The sequence below is a fragment of the Monomorium pharaonis genome, chromosome 10 (assembly GCF_013373865.1).
Source record: "Monomorium pharaonis isolate MP-MQ-018 chromosome 10, ASM1337386v2, whole genome shotgun sequence".
Taxonomy (NCBI): Eukaryota; Metazoa; Arthropoda; class Insecta; order Hymenoptera; family Formicidae; genus Monomorium; species Monomorium pharaonis.
The window spans coordinates 354,660-376,298 of NC_050476.1; the positions used below are offsets into that span (position 1 = coordinate 354,660).

At 33.7% G+C, this 21,639-nt stretch overlaps 1 protein-coding gene across 3 annotated transcripts in view; it reads left to right on the top strand.

Moving 5' to 3' along the window:
• LOC105833764 (CD151 antigen) overlaps nucleotides 1–21,639 on the top strand; it is a 183,612-nt gene that overhangs the window by 136,982 nt on the left and 24,991 nt on the right. For 2 of the 3 annotated variants that reach the window (XM_036293024.1, XM_036293025.1), the window contains exon 4: nucleotides 8,574–8,765. In XM_036293024.1, coding sequence (XP_036148917.1) covers nucleotides 8,574–8,765 — 192 coding nt within the window. Of the gene's footprint in view, nucleotides 1–6,525; nucleotides 6,559–6,634; nucleotides 6,749–8,573; nucleotides 8,766–21,639 lie in introns of those variants that run through there. The other variant, XM_036293023.1, reaches the window with a different exon arrangement.

Below are 21,639 nucleotides of genomic sequence, written 5' to 3' on the forward strand. Positions count from 1 at the left end.
CAATGCACTGTATTAATACTGATAAAAACATGATCTTAGATAATTAGAAAAATAACCCATATGGTTCATACATTTATTCTATCTTATAAGATATTAATTATTAATTGTTTACTCGATAATACTTGAAAATGTGACACACACACACACACGTCCTTAGGCCTGACAGATTCCTGATTCTGAAGAGATACAGTACTGCAAAGTTTAGTCTCGAGTCGACTGAACAGACGTGCAAGTTCAAGACAAAGATCTAGCGTGATTGTGCTAATGTTACTGACGCTACATCGCGTCGACAGCAAAATTTTCGACAACATTTCAAAAATGTTTTGCTGAGAAATCATTAAGGTAAAATTGATCGAACACGTTTCTTCAGGCGACTTGCTGCTACATTAAGTATCAATTTTTATTGTTCAAATTACGTAAAATTATTAATAAAATAACTCTTTTTACAACATTATCATTCTTGTCGAAGGAACAATTAAGTTCCTCTAGTTAATGAGATTTTCGTTGCCATCGAGCAAAAATGTTCTTTTCTACGTAGTTATGTAGCACCTCTTCTTTCTCCCGAAATGTTCGTACGAACTCGCGCGTGAATCTTAATTAAATCTTTCACACGAGAGAGAAGCGTGCCGCCGAGTCCAGAATTTAATGAAGAAATTAAAATGTTTTTTTTTTCTCAGCGAATATTTCATTATATTGCGCTTCCGCCGTACCACGTACGATTTACACGAGTCCGCAATAATTTTCGGGATGTTTTCACAGCGCGAGTCGTGATGTACGACTTTTAATTTCTACGTTTTCCGCCCGCCGTTTTCCGCACCGCGCGCGCGCTTTGTCCGGCGAAATTTAGCGAGTACGTGAACGGATTAGCATAACATTGCACCCAAGTTGCAACGTAGTTTAACCCGAAGCTGATCGCGCGCCCGCATTGGCCGGCACGTTCGGCTCGCCAGCTGTCTCGTTACGTCCGATGCAGTTCGCGCGCGAGGCTTGCACTATATGCATAAGTACATAGGCGAACCGCTGACTGAAGTGTACCTGAGCAGCATACCGAAAGAGATTGTTCAGGACGACGACGGTATTATGCGGGAGGGAGGAGAGAGGAGAAGTATCTGGAGAATAACGCGATAAATCTCCCTTCCGTATACGTTTGCAATTTTTTACCCGAGAAGCTCAAATATATGAAGACGAGATTTTCATACATCTAATAAATATTCTGTCGTTATGAGTTTTCATTTTATCGACGAGGGGCTCGCACGCAAATGGGATTCCGGCGTGTTTCTTCCGTTTTTTTCCCCCGCCGCGCGAACCTAATTCATGCTTAATTCATGCTGCGGCTCGCCGGATCAATTATGCAAAATGTTTCCGAACGACGTAAGCGAAATCGCGCCGCGCGCGTTTCCCATCGGGAGATCGAGGGAGAGACATCCCTCGTGATCGTGCGACACGGACGCATACAGTTTCGATGAAACGACCGTTTTTCCCACCCTGTTCTGTTTTCCGATCGCAACAGCGGCGGCAGTGGCGGCGAGGGGTACCGCAGCCGGTGATTTGAAATACGGGCACGTAGACGCGAAGAATATCGGCGCGCGATATATACGATTTATACGGTGTATCGACGACCCGACGTGCGCACACGGATTACGGGTTACGTGTATGTACGCGACGAGCGTAGACGCCGTGTACGCCATCGCGGGACAATGATAAAATAATAAATTGCGGCCCGCTACCGTCGATGGCCCCATAACCCGTCCGCGGGGAATCGAATCGAGTTCCTTTTCTCCCCCTGCACGAACGCGCGTGCCCGACTCACCGAGACTCGAATACCGAGACTGGAATATTGCCCGGATACATTGCCGTTGACTCCGCTGGATCCTTAATGGATACGGCGAGATGTTATTTATGCGTGGAAACGTGTCCTGTATCGGATATCACCTGCCGCGCCGGTGCACTTCGGAAAAACGCGCCGTGATAGCGCAGGAGTTGCACAGGACTTGGCACACCTGGGAACGTAACGATATAAAACTTGTCATAGAAAAATATTATCGTCTCGCCGAATTCACGACGAAATGTTACGACGTTGATAATGTAAATTCTTTGCAGTGTTGCAAAATTACTGTTTGCCATTGCTGTTAAATTAATTTGTAGCGTTCTTTAATTTAATTACGTACGTTCTTTAATTTGAAACTGTGCAGTTCCAAAATCGACAATAACACAGTTGATCATTATTTAATTATATTGTTAGAACAAGCGATTATTTACTTTTTTAAAGTAATGATTAGGTATCTTTAACAAAAGTTTTCTCGATAATAATTTCAAAACATAATATAGTTTTATAGCATATCTTAAATGTTAGAGGAATTTATTATTCAATAGAATAATCAATGTTCAAAAAACAGAATTTATACTCTGTCGAAGAATATTATAAAATTTTATTGAAGGAAGTGCGAATAATATGCTAATCGAATTTTTTGTTTAATTTAATATTTTTGATTAAAATATTAAATTACTAAGATTAAAAATATATTTTGAATAAAATTGATCCTTATGATAAATTTGCGGATATGTGACCTTATTTTATTTATAAGCCTAAATATTCATAAGACTAAATTATTATTTATTATAGGATTAAATAATTAGTTATAATCCCACAATTATATATTATCGATATATCATAGATATTTATTAGAGTTATAATATTTCTTAAAAGCTATAAACAAAATTATGATACTTTTATTCCTCGATAGAGAACAGAGCTTACTTTAATGCGAATTATTATGACAGGCCGTTACAATGTCGCACATTATCCGCACGTTTACACCGCGAATTCCAGACTGATAATTTCAGCTCTCCTACCAAACAGCGATGAGCTTGCGCCTGTTCACTCGTGTGTAAAGCCGCATTCCTCAACATCGTAAATATCGCATACCGACCGACATTCGCATATTTTACCAATAAGTTGTACTTCCACTTTATTTCCAATAATATTTCTCACTTATACTCTATTGTGATTTTCCACAAAAAGGGATGTATTGTATGAAAGAAGCGATTAAATGCAGAACAAGTAGATTTTATTAGCAATTGGAACACTTACTTAAAATTTTTAGGGATTGGCAATAAAGAAATTTTTGATATTTATTAAAGTGCAGTAAGTTAAATAAGATTTTAAAAAATTCTAATCATGAACTTACTAGGACTAAGGCTAATTCAGTCAGCGCATTATTGATTATTACGCGGCAATTGACAAACATTCGTGCATTGAGTCCATAATATCCGGGTGTTAGACAATAATCACCACTGGTATTACACGCAATAATACACTTGTGTCAATCAGACAGTTCCAATATCAATTATCAGTCCAAGTATTCCGATTAACAATCTCTTAAAACAAACCGCAGAGAATGAGAAGATTTTAATTAAGTACACGAAACAACGATTTTGTTGCAGTAATCTAAAAAATTTAACCTGGATACAGGTCTGACAATAATTTGGATAAACTATCAAATTAACGATACTATGTTTATTTTATATTAAAAGTAAATTTTATATTAATTTTTGTACAAGAAAAGAAAACAAAGTTTTAAATGTATTCTGGGGCGCTGAGTTTGAACCTGTCAAAAAATCTTATTTGGTCGAATTTTTAAACTATAATATGTCGATCATACTATTGATTGATAATGGCATTGCAATGTGTCATTATTTGTTTACAAAAATATTACAGAGCTATTGTTTTAATTTATATTATATAAAATATTGAGAAGATTGTGTGTGTAAAACTAATTAATTTTTGCTATGTTTGTGGGCAATATATTGAAAGAAAAACTTAATTTAAATAAAAGTTTTTTGTACTATTTAAATAATTATTTTGTAAGTTCAAACTAATATTTACTACAAAAGTAATGTTAATTTATTTGCTAAAAATGAGTTAGTTGATTAATACTAATAACATATAGCTCAATTAAAATAATCTTTTTTATTAGCTTACATTAATTGCAAAAAAAGGCTTCATAATCATAGAATCACTGAAATTTGCCTATTCACATTTTTTATGTAAAAAGAAAATTATAAACGCTCATCACTTCTAATTTGTTTCTAATTTGAATAAAATTTTTCTATATGTACTTTTAATATACTAGAAATAAATGCATCTTTATATATCTCAAAAATTAAACTCAATGTTAATATTTCGATGACAGATTTGATCTCGGTATTGAAAATTACTTTCGAACAGCCTCCATATGCTCTTGCACAAAACCTCATGAACTATATAATTATGAAAGATGAAGCTTGATAAGCTGTTTGCAATACTGCAAAAGTTTTAACGTTCTAGCAACCAACCTGAGCGTAATTTTTTTAATGGTCCAATAAAATTATTTTCAAATATATATAGGAAAAAGAAGCACCAATATATGCCGCATTTATCGAAAATTTATTTACTACGTTTAGTAAGATAAATAAATTATACCAATAGATTTTATATTGTTTATTTACTGTGAAAAATTTTTTTAATATCTACTTTTTTATATTTGAAAAAACTTAGACCGGTATTCCTAGTTTGCTTTTGCTTAAGATCGTCTTAAGTACAATCTTTTGATATCATAAGCCAATTATTATACAGTCATCTTAAAACTGTCAACTTGAATAATCATGAAAGAGAAATAAGTTTTAAAACCGGACTGTGAATACCCTGGAAACCCTTGCATTTTTGCCGTACATTAAACGGGGTGAGATATGGTCTCATACTCACGTGGGAGAATCTAGCTGAGCAGAGAATACAAGAGCTAAGCACTTTTTTATATATATACTCTATCTTTTACTGTCTCTCATACGAAATAATTACTAAACCTTTTAAACTCTCTATAAAATATTCATTTTGCTTAGATTGTAATATTTTGCTGCGCTGCTTACAACATTGACAAATTGATTCAGCTGACGATGATTTCTTTAATGTTAACAATAAAAAAAATTAGAATCGCAACATAATACTAATGTAACATAAAAACTTATAAAAACAGAGTGCGAGCACTTTCCTTCTTTCTCTATTTTGTCTGACATTTGCGGCGTAAATATATTTAAAAAAAACCATCAATTTGACTAAATTTTTTAACTTGATTAAATTTTTTTAGTTCACTTATTTATTCATTTAACTTGAATACGTAAAATACTTCAATTCAAGTGTTTATATATTTGAGTGAAATACATAAATACTTGAAGAAATATATACATAAATAATTAAAGAAATCAAGTTGAAAAATTTAGTCAAATTAACAACTTTTTTCCTCAGGTACCAGAATTACTTTATATTTAGCTAAACTTTTAGACGCAAAAAGCCCATGTATTTTCGTGTAGAAAGCGCTGTTCTCCAATAATATTCATCGCATCTCGATGTCGCCGCCGAAATCTCGCATTTTCCCTCGGTACCGACTATCCCGTGATGCATAATTATATCAAATGGCATATTTGCGCCCGCCAGTTCGTAACTTGACCATTGTTCTCGAGGACGGTGCACGGTGACTTACGTGAACCGCATTTCCCCTTCCGATATACCATAAATATCGCGTATGTCGGCCGATATTTACGTCGGCGTGACTCGTATATTCTGAAGCACCTTTGGCCGTTTCCTCCCCTTTTCCTCCTTGACCCCTCTGCAGGGGAAGGATTCTCTCGTTGTGCGTGTCACTGGGCGAGCAAGCGGGGAAAAAATATCGCGCGCCGCGCAAGAAAAAACGATGTCCGGCGCGAGAGGCAAAAAGAACCGCGAGATAAATCGCGGCGGTTAATAGGACGCGAAGCGTGACGTTTGACGATGACACGTCTTCCGTTACGCGCGTAGTAAAAACGTTGTACGGGGCGAGTAAAAGAGTCGCGTGCATACGAGAGAAAGCGGATACCTCGCGGATAGAAGAGGCGGACGGAAGCGGATCTGCGAAAGTATTCACTTCCTTTGGAGGGACACTTCTGAAATTAAAGACAGGTATCTTAGAAGAGTTACCCTTTCCTCGTCCCGCGCGAGAGACAGTTTAATACCCCCCCCCCATAATTCTTCTAACTTTTTTTTCTAGATTGCGCGGGGAGCTGTGAGAGAGGGACGGTTAACTTTAGAATGATTTTGAAACGGTCTCTCGTTTATCGGGGCTTTCGGTCTCTCAAATTAAAATTCATCGTCGGGGAAACGTTCTCGGGAATGTCACTCCGGCGAGGCGCGTTTACTTTTCGCTCGCGGCGTCAATTAACAGACACCCTGTATATGCAATGCCTACACGCATCGGCGCGCGTAGTTATCGGGCCGATATCCGTTATTCATTCATTCTCTCTCTCTCTCTCTCTCTCTCTCTCTCTCTCTCTCTCCGTCTCTCGTACCAGCTGTCGTGGGCGGCGACGATTCATGATATCCGAGCAGTCATCGGAGCAACTTTGCGCCCGCGGTGAAGCCGGCACGAGCGCGGGCGCACGATATGAAATTGAATGAAACGCACTGTCCGTGAGTCGATCCTATCGGAAATTCTCCGCGAACATGAGCGACGACTCTCGCTTGCTGTTACCATGTTGCCCGATACGGTGGTATTGATTATATTCTAGAGATTTTTGACACGAGCGTAAAATTAATCTCGCATTAATCTCGCATATTCTTTCCAAGGAATTCGAGACGGATCAACAGACGGGACTTGGCTTTATTTCGTCAAATATTAAAAGACTCATCTCGTCATGTTGGAAAATTCATTTTTGGTGGAATGAAGAGGGAGGAGGAAAGGTGCGATAAAAGTTTGAACGCTTGGGAAAAGTCAATTCAATCTTTTCTTCGGTAACGATAATAATGTTCATACCAGCGCGTTGAAATTAATCTTATAATTTGTACCGATTGTGTATTATTGAGAGATGCTTTATTTAAATCAACAGTGTAATAACAGTACAGTAAAATAATAGTATCAATAATATTCTGTCATTTATGTGACATAAGCAACAATATAAAAATATAAATTCTGGAAAGTTTGATATAATCTTAAGTTTCAGTAAAATATTTTTTTCAATATTATAACAGTCATTTAAAAAGAGTAAAAAATAATTGTTTTAAATTTGATAATAGTAGCAAATGAATTATGTAAGCAAAAAATTACATTCTTAATGATATATGAAACAATGATAAGGATTTTTATTCAAACTTTGTAAAAAAATTTTCTGAAAATTTTTTTGGATTTTTTAGGAATTTTAAATTAAAATTTCAAGTGAGATTAAAGAACTTTTTAAATGTAGTTTTGAAATAAATTTATTTTATTATACCTTTTAATGTTTCTTAATCATACAATTAGAAAGGAAACCCATTTAAGTTTTGAACATTAAATTTGAGAAAGTATTTAAAAAAATAATGAGCTAAACTAATGGCATATAACGATCTATTTATTATACATGCATACGGATGTAGTTCAGCAGAGGTACAAGATTTGAAAGGTGATCAAACACACTATATTAATTTAGAATGATGTATTGTCTCCATTATCACTAATTATTTTATAAAATGAGAATGTACCTAAATGTGTATGCCATATTAATTGTTAATAAATTTTGTATTATCAAGAAAAAAATGATTAAAGAAACAATTTTGCTAGGAAAATATAAATAGAATTTAAACTTAAAAGTAAAGTTCTGAAAATTTTGCTGAATAAATAGACTAATAAAATTTCATGAAAATGATTTTCAAGATTAAAAAATTAATTCTTTGAAAATTCAAGATTTCCTTGGTTTTTCCTAGTAGTGAATATTTTGGATAAACTTATTTATATATAATTTAATCTTCTTTAAAAATTCATCAAAATTTTTTAATAAAATGATTGATTTAATAATAAAAAGTTTTAATAATAAATAAAATGTTAATTCTTGGTTTGAAGATATATATTGTTATTTCCTATCTAATATTTTTTTCTGTCAACTATGCATATTATTATTGATTAAAAATAAATAAATATTTTTTAAAATTACATTAAATTTCTTTATTTAAGCGAGTTATGTCTATTTAAGATCATCAATTTTTTAATATTTTTACTTGTATAAAGTACTTATGTAAAGTACTCTTATTTCAAACTAATAGCAAATTTGAACGCGTTAGTGTGCACTGATGCACATTAAAACTGTCATACACAAATCAACATAAGGGTATATTTAATATAATAGATTCATAGATTATCCTGAAATCCTAAATATATATTTTACTGTTTTATTTGGTAACATAAAATATATATTTTATATCATTTGAGAGATATTTGCATTTCACTTAGGTTAAATCAACGATTTTAATATGCTCTAGTGCAATCCAATCGAATTCGTTATAAGCTTTTCTAAATCCATATTTATATGAAATATTTTTAATACTTAATCGATAGGAAAACACGTTCGTAAAGTATTTGACCCTTTTATTTATTTATCTCGCGAATAAAACGATAATTGCTTGATATTAATTTTTTTCTCTGCAAGAGAGCGAATGTAAATCGTAAGTCACGTGAGGCATCGCGGTGGACGTTTCGTTCGTGATGTTTCGCGCTTCCGTGAAATTAAACTGAGGATTTCTCGCTCGTGTGTTGCAGCTGTCTGGACTGGTGGTAGGTGGCATCGGTATCTGGACGGTGGCGGCGAAGCACAGCTACGTATCCCTGATGTCCACGTCGACGTATCCTACTTTAGCCTACGCTCTGATCGTCGCAGGTGTACTGGCTGTCATCGGTAGCTGGCTCGGATGCGGTGGCGTAACTTCTGAAAATCGATGTGTCCTCCTCGTGGTGAGAACCTTAGTCATATATTAGAGCATTCGACGCTCGCAAAATAATTCCTGCGGCAAATATCAGCTTTATGGAGACATCCTGATAGATACACGAAAAATACTCACGTATTTATTACGTGTTATTAATTAAACTCGTTTAATGAACCGAAATTAACTCGTTTCCGTTTTTATTATGCTATTTGGCATCATACGCAAGATTGAATACGATTATTCATTAATCATCCTCACGTCCGAATTGCATTAATCGACTTGCAGAAACCGATGTGGAGTGTTGCAAGAGAGTTTGACGCGAAGTAATATGGTTGGATCGATTACAGTAATAATCCCATTCCGAATATATTCCGTCAATTCCTTTACGGTGAGATCTTAATTTATTACATGATAAATGGTAAATAAATTACGTGATTCGCTTTGCTTTGCTTTCCCACGAGTGAATGTTTCCCGCTAAAACGATGGGAAATAACGAATTTGTCGGTTTCCTTAGGTTTATTATCATTCGAAAAGAGATCGAGCAAAATCGCGCGAATACATTTCGTTCGTCTCTTATCGATTTAAGAGAGGACAATTTATCAGCGAGATGGCGTCGTCTAACTAATTAATTTCCCGACTCGCAAACGAGAGATTGAGATAGCCGTGAGAAAACGCCGCGAGAATGTCTCTCTGAAAAAGCGAGGGAGCGTGGATATCGGAGTCGAGTATCGGACGCAGACGAGGTATCGCTCTTAAAAGTACCTCTTATCTGGGATAGGATAGATGTGCTTTTATGCGCGCGCGATCGTCCGCAGTGTCGCGATACATCACGGACTGCTGTTTGCAATCGATATCACGTCGAACACTTTAGTCGAAAGTCATCTCGCTACCATCTCGGCGAAACGTCTCGTTTATAGTCCTACCGATTATCAGCTCTGATAAGACGAGTAAAATTTCACATTTACGCACAAAAGGCTTTATATATTTGAAAAATTCTTTTGGAATTATATGCAGGGTAAAATCCGAAATTGCCTACGATTGAAACAGGAGAGGAGAACATTCTCGTATAGAAATAAGTAAAAAAATAAGTTAAGAAATGAGATACAATAAGTTTCTCCCGCTTCTTTCTCGGAGTTGTATCACAATTTCGATCGCATATGGAGCGCGTAAGCCATACGGCTTCCGAAATAGAATGGATCAGATATCACAAACTAGTATACATAGAGCCTGTAGATTATAGAACAAGAAAGAGAGAGAGAGAGAGAGAGAGAGAGAGAGAGAGAGATCTACACAGAGCTATTTAAACCAAGTTGGTCACAGAAGGAAGCTGCAGGTAATGAAAATAATTTGTGCGGTAGTCGGCTGTGTAAAAGTTATTAAACAAGATTCATATTAACTAACTAATGGGCGGTTTCACACCAACATCAGTTGGCTCTAATTGTAGTTTAATTAACTCTCGTCTTTTAAGTCGTGTTTCTATTTATGATAGATAGGTAAACGGAGAATACATTCAATTAACCATTGTTAGCACCTACTTATTTTTCATGTACAGATGCTAATTAAATTTTATACATTTCTCTTTACTTTGTACTGTCGATTTATTGACATCTTTTCATCTCATTTAACGATCATTTAACATTGGCAAATAAGCGTAAACTTTTCAAGGCTTTAAAAGAATTTATTTATGCTGTTCATTGTTAACATCGTTCTTTGGAACTTAACAACTTTGTCAAAGTAGCTCGAGCACGCTACTCAAAGTCGAGCCTCTCTTCACCTACGCGTTCGAACATTCCTTTGACTTAGCTGAGCGGCTTCAACATTATTGCTCGGGGCGGTGCAGTCTTTGTTGAAATCCAGTTAGTTACGTGACCAACGGAAAAAGCAAACTGATGGGGGTGGGGATTATAAGTAAATTAAAAATTGTTCAAAGCGTACTGATCCCCGGTTTCGCAGCAAAATAATCTATCTCTATGATATCTTAGTTGCAATAATACCATCCTGGTAAAAAAATGCATTCCTATTACAACATAAATATTTTTATTTTACAATTTATCTTAACGATGATGAGAATTATCTCTATAAATTGATCAATACACAGAAGAAAAAAATATTCTTGTTTTAAGAATATCTTTATTTCTAAAATGTTAAATATTGAAATAAGATTATATAGTGTTAAACAAACACAATTTGTTCATACGAACAAATTTTTTGTAATTTTAGCTCGAAAAATGTATTTTTATTATTTAATAATAATTTTTATAATGATTGGAAAAAAATATCAAAAAATCATAAAAATAGCGATATGTGTTCAAACTGAGAATTAGAATTTTTTAATACAATTGTTATTAAAATAATCACATATCGTGCTCTTTAGATTACTGCTACTATTATTGAAATTAAAATAGAATATTTTGATAAAAATAAATTTGCATTGTGCAGATTAAAATCTGCACACTAACTTAGATGTAAAAGTCATATCACATATTATTTATCTTTGCGTTGTTTTGTGTATGGTAGCTTTAATTTGCACACTAGTGCGTCCAATTGAATTGCTATGAGACTATTAAATTCTTTAAAAGAGATAAAATTATATTACATAAGATTATCCAGGATATTTACTACCGAGAAAAACCAGGAAAACTTGGAATTTTCAGAGAATTAATTATCTGTTTTTAAAATTAATGGATTCTCATGGGATTTTTTTGGTTTATTTAAAGCAATTTTTGGAATTTTAAATTTAAATTCTATCTATGTTTTTTTGACAAAGAATTGTTTCTTTAATTATTTTTTCTTGATAATACAAAAGCGATTAGCAATTAATATGACATATACATCTACGTACATTCTCGTGAGTTTTTATGAAAAAATTAGCAATAATAATGAAATAGAAGATACATTGTTCTCTAAATCGATGTTGTGTGTGTTTAATCCTTTTGAATTCTATATTTTCAGTGAACTAGATCCATGTATTACGCGTAGATTGTTATATATTATACTTAATTTATTTTATTTCTTTTTATTTCTCATTTAATTTGATTTTATTTTTTTACTTTCTTTACTTTCTCAATATTTAAAACTTAAATGGCTCTTTTTTGTAATTATATAATTAAGGAATATTAAAAAATAATAAAATAAACTAATTTTGCCAAACTACATTAAAAAAATTTTCCATTCTTGTGAAATTCAACAATGCTAATTTTTGTGTTATGTCGTTGTAGTAGCAAATGAGCGATATATGTATAAGCAAAAAATTACATTTTTAATTATATATTATATGAAATGATAACGGGATGTTTATTTAAATTTTGTTTTTAATTTAAAAAACATTTTTTTTAGGTTAATGATACTTTTATTCTCCTGCAATCATATTCCATGAAAATCGCATTTAAAAATAGTCGTAATAATTTAAAGTTTTGAATTATAATGATTCATCCATTTATTTTTTGTAGGAAACTTTATTTTTTGAATTATTATTGCTAACAAACGATCTATGAAACAATTGTTAAATAGAATATATTAGTTTTAATTTGATACTTTTATTTAATACTGTTTTTTTCTGTGTAACGTTATACTATTTTTATTTTACGATGTGGGTGAGCGTATTTTCGCATTTCCGCAAATTTTACGCTTTCCGAGCATAGTCACTAAAAATACACGACTTTGGCCTTCGACGATGTCGTGCAGGATATGTTCCCTCCCTTTTCTCCCAAGTTATAAATGAAAAATCGATAACCTCGCGGTTGATTACAATGAACCGTGATGTCGATATGGGATAATTCACCGTCCTGGCGACGCGACTTGGGCACCGGGTTTTGCTCTTCCTATATAAGTCGCTACTAACAATGCCCGACCTCCTCCTTTGAACCTTCAGGTAAACGGAGTTCTCGACTTCGCCTTTGACCTTACCCATAGTCTACTACCTCCGACATTATCGCCATCGGCCGACAAAGTCTTCCCTCGACGTTTGCCCGAGCTGCCGGCCGAGGCTGCAAGCCTGTGCTGGCATATTTTTGAAGGCAGCTTAACCCGCCACGAGGGATGTTATTCACCAGGGATTCGGCGACCACACACATACACGGTGCACGCGCGAGGCGCACGTGTGGCCCATGATTTAACACGAGTTAATATGCACTTACGGAGTAAGACGGGAATATCGCGTCCCGAGAATTCCTTTATTGTGGCAGACGCGATATAACTCCGCTGTATATTTACGAGGATGATTATTTAATACGGCACACGCAACCTTCGTCGCGCCTGCAAGAAATACCAAGACTATCGCGAAGCGGTGGCTCCTTCGTATGCAATCTGTACCTCCGCGCACGGGTTTGACAAATTGTGCGCATGCATCGCGATATTATTTTACAGTCGCCCCCTTTTCACCTGTTTATTCATCTCTACGAGCAACAATAAACTTTCTCTTTAAAATCGCGACGCAGACTCTACTTTTTTTAGGCACTTATTAAGTAATTTAAAGTAAATGTACCAGTGATGGAACACTTGGATGTTTTTGATATCCGGATACTTTTATTCGTTGTGTATCTAAAAAAACTGCATATACCATGATTGATAGAACTTTATGGATAACAAACTTGTATCGACAAGAATCATGTTACATAAATATTTACTATATTATTTAAATAAAACAAAATGATAGTTTATAACTTTCTTCTGTCTTCTATTTTTGAAATAATGTAAGAATTGTTCATATTTTTGTATGTTAATGTTAATAATCTTAAATATAAAAATCCTAAATAATCAAAAAACTTTACAAAGGTAAAACGAAGGTACGCCAAGTACATACACGTACATTTAAAATGTAGTATGAAATTGCAAAACTGACAGGTACGGCATGCTGACTAATGGAAATATACTGCATAAAATCGAAATTGTTCCATTTCCAACGTGATCGTAATATAGCTAAAAGAAGTAATAAGCAAGACATTTATTATAACTTCTTTACGGACTTTTAATTACGCAGAGTTACAAAGTATCAGAAATCAGAGTATATCATGTGTCACAAGATCGTGGAACATTAATTCGTGAAAAATAATTGCATAATAATTACTGTGTATAATTTACCTTGTCAGTAACACTAAAATTATTCACAAGCTTGAGCCACTCTACTGCATTTGAAGAACTTCGATTTTTATAAGATTTAGAATCATAAAATCGTCTTTGAAATGAAGGATTTCTATCTATTTGGCGATTTAACACTTCTAATATAATATACCATTTAGAAAGCAGTTCCTCCGATATTTCTCGATGAGATATTTTTTCATCCGATTCATTCTCGTTAGCAACTACTTTTTTATTCAGATCATCTGCTCCAAAAGTCAGAACTCTATATCTAACTAAACAAACTGTGCAAACAATACGAAACTGTGCAAAACAATATAAAATACCTTTTTTATTTTGTTAACAATTAGAATCGTCATTAGACGAACCTGAGTTTGTTGAATCTATCTGATGATTCTTCCTGAACATCTATTTGATAATTCGTTCTGATTTATTTCTAGTTCTGGCAGACGCAACATTTAGCCTTAAATTATAAAAACTTTTTGTATATACATTTAATTTACAAGTCATTATTAATATTATGTGTAATTGTTTATTAATATATTTAATTAGTTGTTGATATATTTATTGTACATATATATATGTATATGTATATCATATGAGATTTTTTAAATATAATTACAAAATTATAAATAATGAAGCTACGTATGCTATAATAATAATGTTATAAAAGCTTTGTACATGACAAAACAGACAATTACCTTCATTCGTGATGATTGAATCAGTTTGTTCATGCATAATTCTGTAGGCGAGAGTATTATCTTTGATTATGAAGATGATTAGATATTTCAAACTTTTCAAAGAATCTGTTTTTCGACAGTCGACATATGACGAGAGCACATGTACACGTAGTTCTTCTTTGACTTATGATATCTTAGGATCACAGAAAAAAAAAACAAAAAGAGGAAGAAGTAAAACTAAAATGATATACAAAACTTATCATTGTCGCGTATACATAATTTTTATATTGTAATCTGTTTTAGTGAAAATATAAATAATTATAATGTTTAATTAATGGAAATACATAAAATTCTATATAATATAAATGTAATCTTATCAAATAACTTTTTAAGAGTAAGAGAGGAAGATATGTATAAAAAATGGATTATTAATAATCCTGATTTATTAATCTGGTATAAAATATTATTATTTTGATGAAATGTTTTAAGTATTTGAATATTACTGATCTTATACAGATGATAACATATTAAAATATTATACTTTCCGTATATGTGAGTTTGAAAAATAACCTTTGGAAAATAAGACAAGTGAACTTTTTTATGTAAAAAATCTCGAGATCTCTGATTGAGTACTTGTATTCATTTTAACCAGACTGATCGGAATTTAAAGCTCAATATTATATAAAAAAATTGCTAAGTTTTTGTAAAATGTAGGTAAGTATTGAATGTTACAGTTCACCCGTTTAATTGTACAGTCATGTTTGATATTTTTAATAATGGCAAAACAGAATAAGAATACAGAAATAGTATATAAAATATTATTAACGGTTATCGAAAACTTTTTATTTAATTAAAACTTTTTAAACTATTTTAAAACTATTTAATTTTACGAAGTTAAAATCAATAGTAATCTCATGGAATCCAAGTATGCTAAAATTTCAACAAGTATTATGTTCTCAACAATACAAGTTATTTTTTGCTGAGATTATATCTATCACACATTCTTAAAAAATAATAGGCTATTTCTAATAAATTATTCTTCAATGGAGAACTTTTTATTTCCGGAAGTTATAATAATTACCTACAATATGCCTACCTATAGGAGGTATATTTAGCGACCTTCCAATATCTCTGTTCGCGTTCCCCTTTTCAGAAGGGGTACTCTTCGCCTCGGTAATAAATCGACCTTAATCGGGAGTTAGCGCGACGACCGTAAGTGGTAGCTCGCGCTTTCGCTATATCTTCAACGACACCGACTGGATTATCTTTAATCCTGCCTAAATGATAGTTAAACACCAGTAACGAGCTTTGCCGATCGTTACTAACCGCAGTGTTCCGCCATGCGGTTTTCCCGGGAATTATGCCGCCACTTCTCCATGTCGGTTTATTTCTATACGCGTTTAAAAGGTATATATATACGTATACACATTTCATCAAAGATGCAAATGTAATTCAATGTCGAGCTCTTTACGACATGCACAAAAAAGCTTAGAAAGCCATTGGAGCTTATTATGATCGTGGTAGGTACGAACGTCTTCACACTTCTACTTTAGTCATTTTTTTGCGCGATAAGTTGCTGTTGACTGTGAATATTAACGTCGTTACTTCCGTGAGTGCTTAAACGCAGAAATTGAATTATATCTTTTATTCACTCTAATTGGTCAGTTAAAGTCCTTTTATAAGCGGCACTTACCATTAGGCCTACTGTGTATACATAGTATGTATACATAGTATGTTATACACTCAAATCACGATCTTAATCGCATAAGTGCTTGTCTCGAACTCGTCACAAAACGAATTTTCTTTCGTTACTTATGAACTTAATAAATCGCAGTCTTTCTTCATTTGCTAATGTAATGAATAATACTGTCTTATTCGCACACGGTGTTCCCAGGGAAGAAAATCTTGTTATAAAATTTACCGTGGAAATTAGTTGTAAGCCAACATTGTATTTTATAGAATTTTATATAATTTTCTCTGATTCATTAATATATCTACTATATAGATTCTATATTTTAACGTAGTAAAAAATATAAAATGTATTTATTTTTACGAATTTGTATATAGTAAATATTATATAGCATTTAAATTTTAAAATATGTTGAACGGTTTATAATTCTTTATTGTTTTACATGAAACAAATGTCAAGTAGCAATAAACAATATCTTATATAAATTTTATAATGCAGCCTGATATTTTTTTTTGTCGCTGTTGATTATTTTATCAATTTTATATTCTCTTGAAAAATACTCTTGAAAAATTCTCTTTGTGTACTAAACAATTTTATCTAAACAAATACACTACTATTCATAGGTTTGGAAACGCTTGCAATTTTCTTGCAAAAAAGATCTTCTAAAAAAAAGTTAAGTATTTCGGCGAAAATAGAGCCACAGAAAAGTTTTAAAAAATGCATTTTAAAGGGGAAAAATAAACTTTAAAAACGTCTTTTAGTTTCGTCTCTACAATATTTTGTTTCAAATTACATTGAAAATTGAAAATTGCTGCTTAAAATTTTTTTACTTTAAAGCGCTGTAAAACTTGATAAAACATTGTCGTATCAAAATTCACAGAAAATTCGGTTTCTTTAATTTTTTTAAATAGCTTAAAATGCTTTGTCAAAAAAATTGGTATGGTGATTCCTCGCGCAAGATGAACTTTTTGTGTAAAACTTTATTTCTTATGAAATGTTTTTTTACTTTGAAACTAAAGAGTTTACTTACTGAAAATAGGAAAAAGAGAAAAACTGTTTTATAATATGTGTTTAATTTTTATTAACTTTTTTCAGAATTTATTAAAAGATATTTTTAACGAATCTTTCGTGTGATTTGAGAACATCTCAAACATTTCCAAACTGAACTGAAATGAATAAATGATAATGTATATTTTATCTATTTACATTCAAAAAGGGAGTTCTTTATTTACTTTACTCAGTCTGACTAAACGCGTAATACGCTTTTAACGCAGGCGATTCATCTATTCAAATAAAGATGAGTGCTAAATCACCCGTAATAACCGTCGCTAATCACCAGATAATTCCACTTAACCCGTACCAGCTCCCGAATCATTAGTTCAGCCTTAATAGCGCGATTTTCTCCCCTCGGAGCACCACGGAGCTATGAACTACGCATTTTAATCGCCCCCCATTACGACATCATTACAACCATAATCCTCTTATTATTTTCACACATTATCGGGCGGGTGTTTCGTACTTTTACTAAAGTGATAAATCATCCGTGCTTCGGGAGAGGCTCGCAGCCTCCGTTACCGTCCGTAGCGCAGAAGAAACGTTAAATCACCCTGCAACAACCGTCACTAATCACCGGGTAATACTACTACTTGTGCGCTGCATTCTCGAATCACGACTCTATCCGTTGGCTCGATCTTAATTGCGTAAGACTTTCCCGTGAGCGCATCTCGCGCACAATCTGTTCAATGGTATACGATGAACGGATGCAAAACAAGCTTACTTACATGGGCATCTTGTAGGCGTCAGTTCCTTTTCCCCTTGCATCACTCGTGTCATCAAATAATAAGTCAGAGTCATTGGTCCCGGCGACGTTGCATGTCTCATGCAAAAATGAGACAGTTTTAAAGGTATAAGGTGACAAAAAAGTTTGATCATAATACTGCATTCCCGAAGCGTTTAAAAAATTGTTTTAAAGCTAAAGGTAACTCTTTATTAATTATTAATTAGATGTAAACAAAATTATTTTTTTTAAACATAAGTTGATTAATTATTTAATATATAGATATTGAATTTTGTGGTCAAATCTCTTCTGTAATCACTTGTAAATATTCAACGATTTGACGAATTAAGAATTACATGAAAGACTCAAAATTTTATCTGAAAAGGAGACATGATGTAATAATCTAATTGGTAGGTCCAATTGGAAAGTCCAGATTCTTTCTTGCTCGGATTGCGCATAATGAAACGCGACATTGAAGCTACAATCAAAATAAGAGGTGGTCGAGTTTTCGGTCGTCGACTTTTTTTCCGAAGCGAGCATTACCGATCTACGTTTTCGATTTAACAGCTGCGGGAATGACGTATCGCGGCAGTGGGATCTCCGGAACCAGAGCTTGACGCCTTGGACTGGCTTCGAACCAGTTTAACATCTCCCGGACGTTTCGATCCAAGTGCTTCAGGCGAGACTGCATTACTTTCTAAATATCCGACGCGCCACGATCGCGCGGTGCTCGTGGTCAATTTATGCGAAAACAATAAGTTGCAAGAGGAGAAAAAACAGACGCGTCGGCTGGACGAGTATCGCAGATTGCAAAGTATTATTTTAGCTTCTTTATTATCGAGGCGCAATGAGTATGGTGTATGAAAAATCACACAGAGATTACATGATCACTTGAAGCTTGAATTAATCTATTAAAGAACATTTCTTGAATTTTATATTATAGTAGACTAAAAAATCTGAAATGCTATTGCGGAGAAAAGAATTAATGTATCAAATTACTATGACAAACATTTGTTATGTAAAACTATTTACTGTGACTTTAGATATATTTACAAAATGATGGCATCTAATAATAATAATAATAATAATAATAATAATAATAACAACGGGGGTGGTCCTCCTGCGAGGCCCACTTTGGCACCTCAGACCGAGTCCATTGTGCCCCGTTGTCAGCTGCCCTAGTGGAGCCGCACTTCTTTTCAGAAGCGGAGCAGCTCCTCCACGGGCAGCTGATTTTGAGGCAATAGATCCATGAAATATGTATGACATTTAAATTATTATTTATTATTGCATTATAGCAAACATTTCTACATTATATTTGAAATAATATTTTGTCACAGATCTATTACCCCAAATTTAAAAGTTTATTCATCACTCACCGGCCGATGCGCAGCGGCAGAGATATTCAGCAACGTCGCTACGATGATTCTGTAACAAACAAATGCAAAATCCAAATTAAAGCACGACAGAAAGAACATTTAATATTGAAAAAAAATTACGGTTTGCAACTCTGTACTTGTGTTTATTAAGTAATTCAAAATTAAATTCAAATTAAAACAGACTATTAATATTAGATGAGAGATAATTGTTATGGATTAAACTTTTTATTTTTTCAATTATTTATGTAATCATCGTATAATCAATATTTTTCGAAAGAAAAGAAGGTTATAAAATTAAAATGGTGTAAAACTTTACGTGATATTATCTTCTTTATAATTTATCAAGGAAAAATCGAATAAAAAAAAAACTAATAATTCTATGCAAATAATACTCACCCCAAGGTTGCTCTGCCGGGGCCCGATGCCCTTCTTGGACCTCCTCCTTCTCTCAGAACAGGCTGTCCTTTCTTGTCACGAGATACTCGCGAAAAACACTTGCGATTATTAAAATCACAATCGCGCGAGGACTAATTAATTGTCAAAAAGTCCCACGCTTATAACTCCCACGATATGATTTCCAGTTTGGAGAATGCTCCGTGGAATCAGCACCTTGAGTCGTCGAGTGCGGAAAAACACAACGGAACTAACACGAAACGTCAAGCATCGTGCAGAAGAATACAAAATTACAATCATATTAAGATCGTAATTAAGAATTCTCACTATTTAGTGCCGTTAATCGTTTGCCGATGTTAGAAATGTGTATCTCAACTGGCTCGGAACCGACAGCGCCATGCGGTTTTACCAGCGTTTAGGCGCGTCGATCCAGCATAATTCACCTCGTGCGCGAAGCGCACTTGGCGCGAGAACGTCGCAAGAAGCAACGCCACGATGAGCATCCCATACTGTCGAGATCTCGAAAGTACCACCCCCGGTCTCTCGAATTAAGAAATCATTCTAATGGGAGTTATGCGAAAAGTCCTTTTAGTCCATTTACTTGAACGGCACTCCCGAAGCAAACGCACGACGCGACGAACCGGCTACGGTTCGTTTTCAATTCAATCGGTCGGCACTCCCGAACCGCGTTAACGCGGCGCGACGAATCACAATTTTACGATCGACGACGTAATAAGTGCAATGGGTACAGTTAGCTTCCCCCACAGGCATTCAAGCCCTCGGGGTACTGAGCCCTCCCACCACGACAAGGTCGTACCCGTGGGAGGGAAGATTTCGTCTGAACCTCTATGCAAATTTTAATTCGCTTAAAAAAGAAAAAAAAAACGTATGCCGAGCATACATCAGGCTATCACTGTGAAGCAAAGAGATACGGATACTTGAGCAAGTTTTTTACCAAAATATTTGACGTGTAATAGGCATAGGTATTATAGTCATGGCCATAGATAATGTAGAAATAAGTAAACGCCAAGTAATCCATTTTACATTTTATATATTGTCTGATAAATGAACTTTATTGTTTTCTTTATTTCAGAGCTTTGTTGCAACCTTATATTTTAGATATCACAATAAGCGGAATTAGTTCATACCATTAAATATTTGTAACAACGATCCGTTATATATCGAAGCAGATATTTCGAGATTTTTGAAGAAATTACATGCACAAAATATTATTAATGATTAGAAGATTGAGCTGCGTGCGAATGAGCTGTTAAATTACAAATTATTCAATAATTCGCTAAATTCTCGCCATATATTCTTTTTGTATTTTAAGTTATTAATAAATATGATATAAATATATACGGTGCCGTTTTTCTGTACAAGTATTTACGTTACCGTTACCGGCTTTTCGTGCGTTGCGCCACGCTCTCAATTCGAAAAACGGCAAATTACATTTACTTTGGTAAATTAAAAGTGCGTGATATTTGTAAATAAAAAAAAAACATTATTTGTCTATATGAATGTTAAGAAGTAACAATTTTATAGTTATCATTTAGCACACACACACATACACACACACACACACATTTCAATTTGTACTTTATTCTTTCTTTTCTAATATATACTCTATTGAAATAAAACACTGTGGTTTATTATACATTCGTTTTTCATATAGAAGTTTATCAATCTCAAACGGATTGATTAGTTTTTGCAAAAAATTACTCGTAGTATTTGTTGCGCAAACATATTTATATAAGAAATAAGTAATAAGATTTAATGACAAACACGATTTATATATTGGAAGGTAAAATAAAGATATGCATTAAGTATTTCAATTTCATGCCAACTTTTTCTATAACAAAAAATTGTATAGGAGTGAATACTTGTACAGGCTTGTTGTATAATTT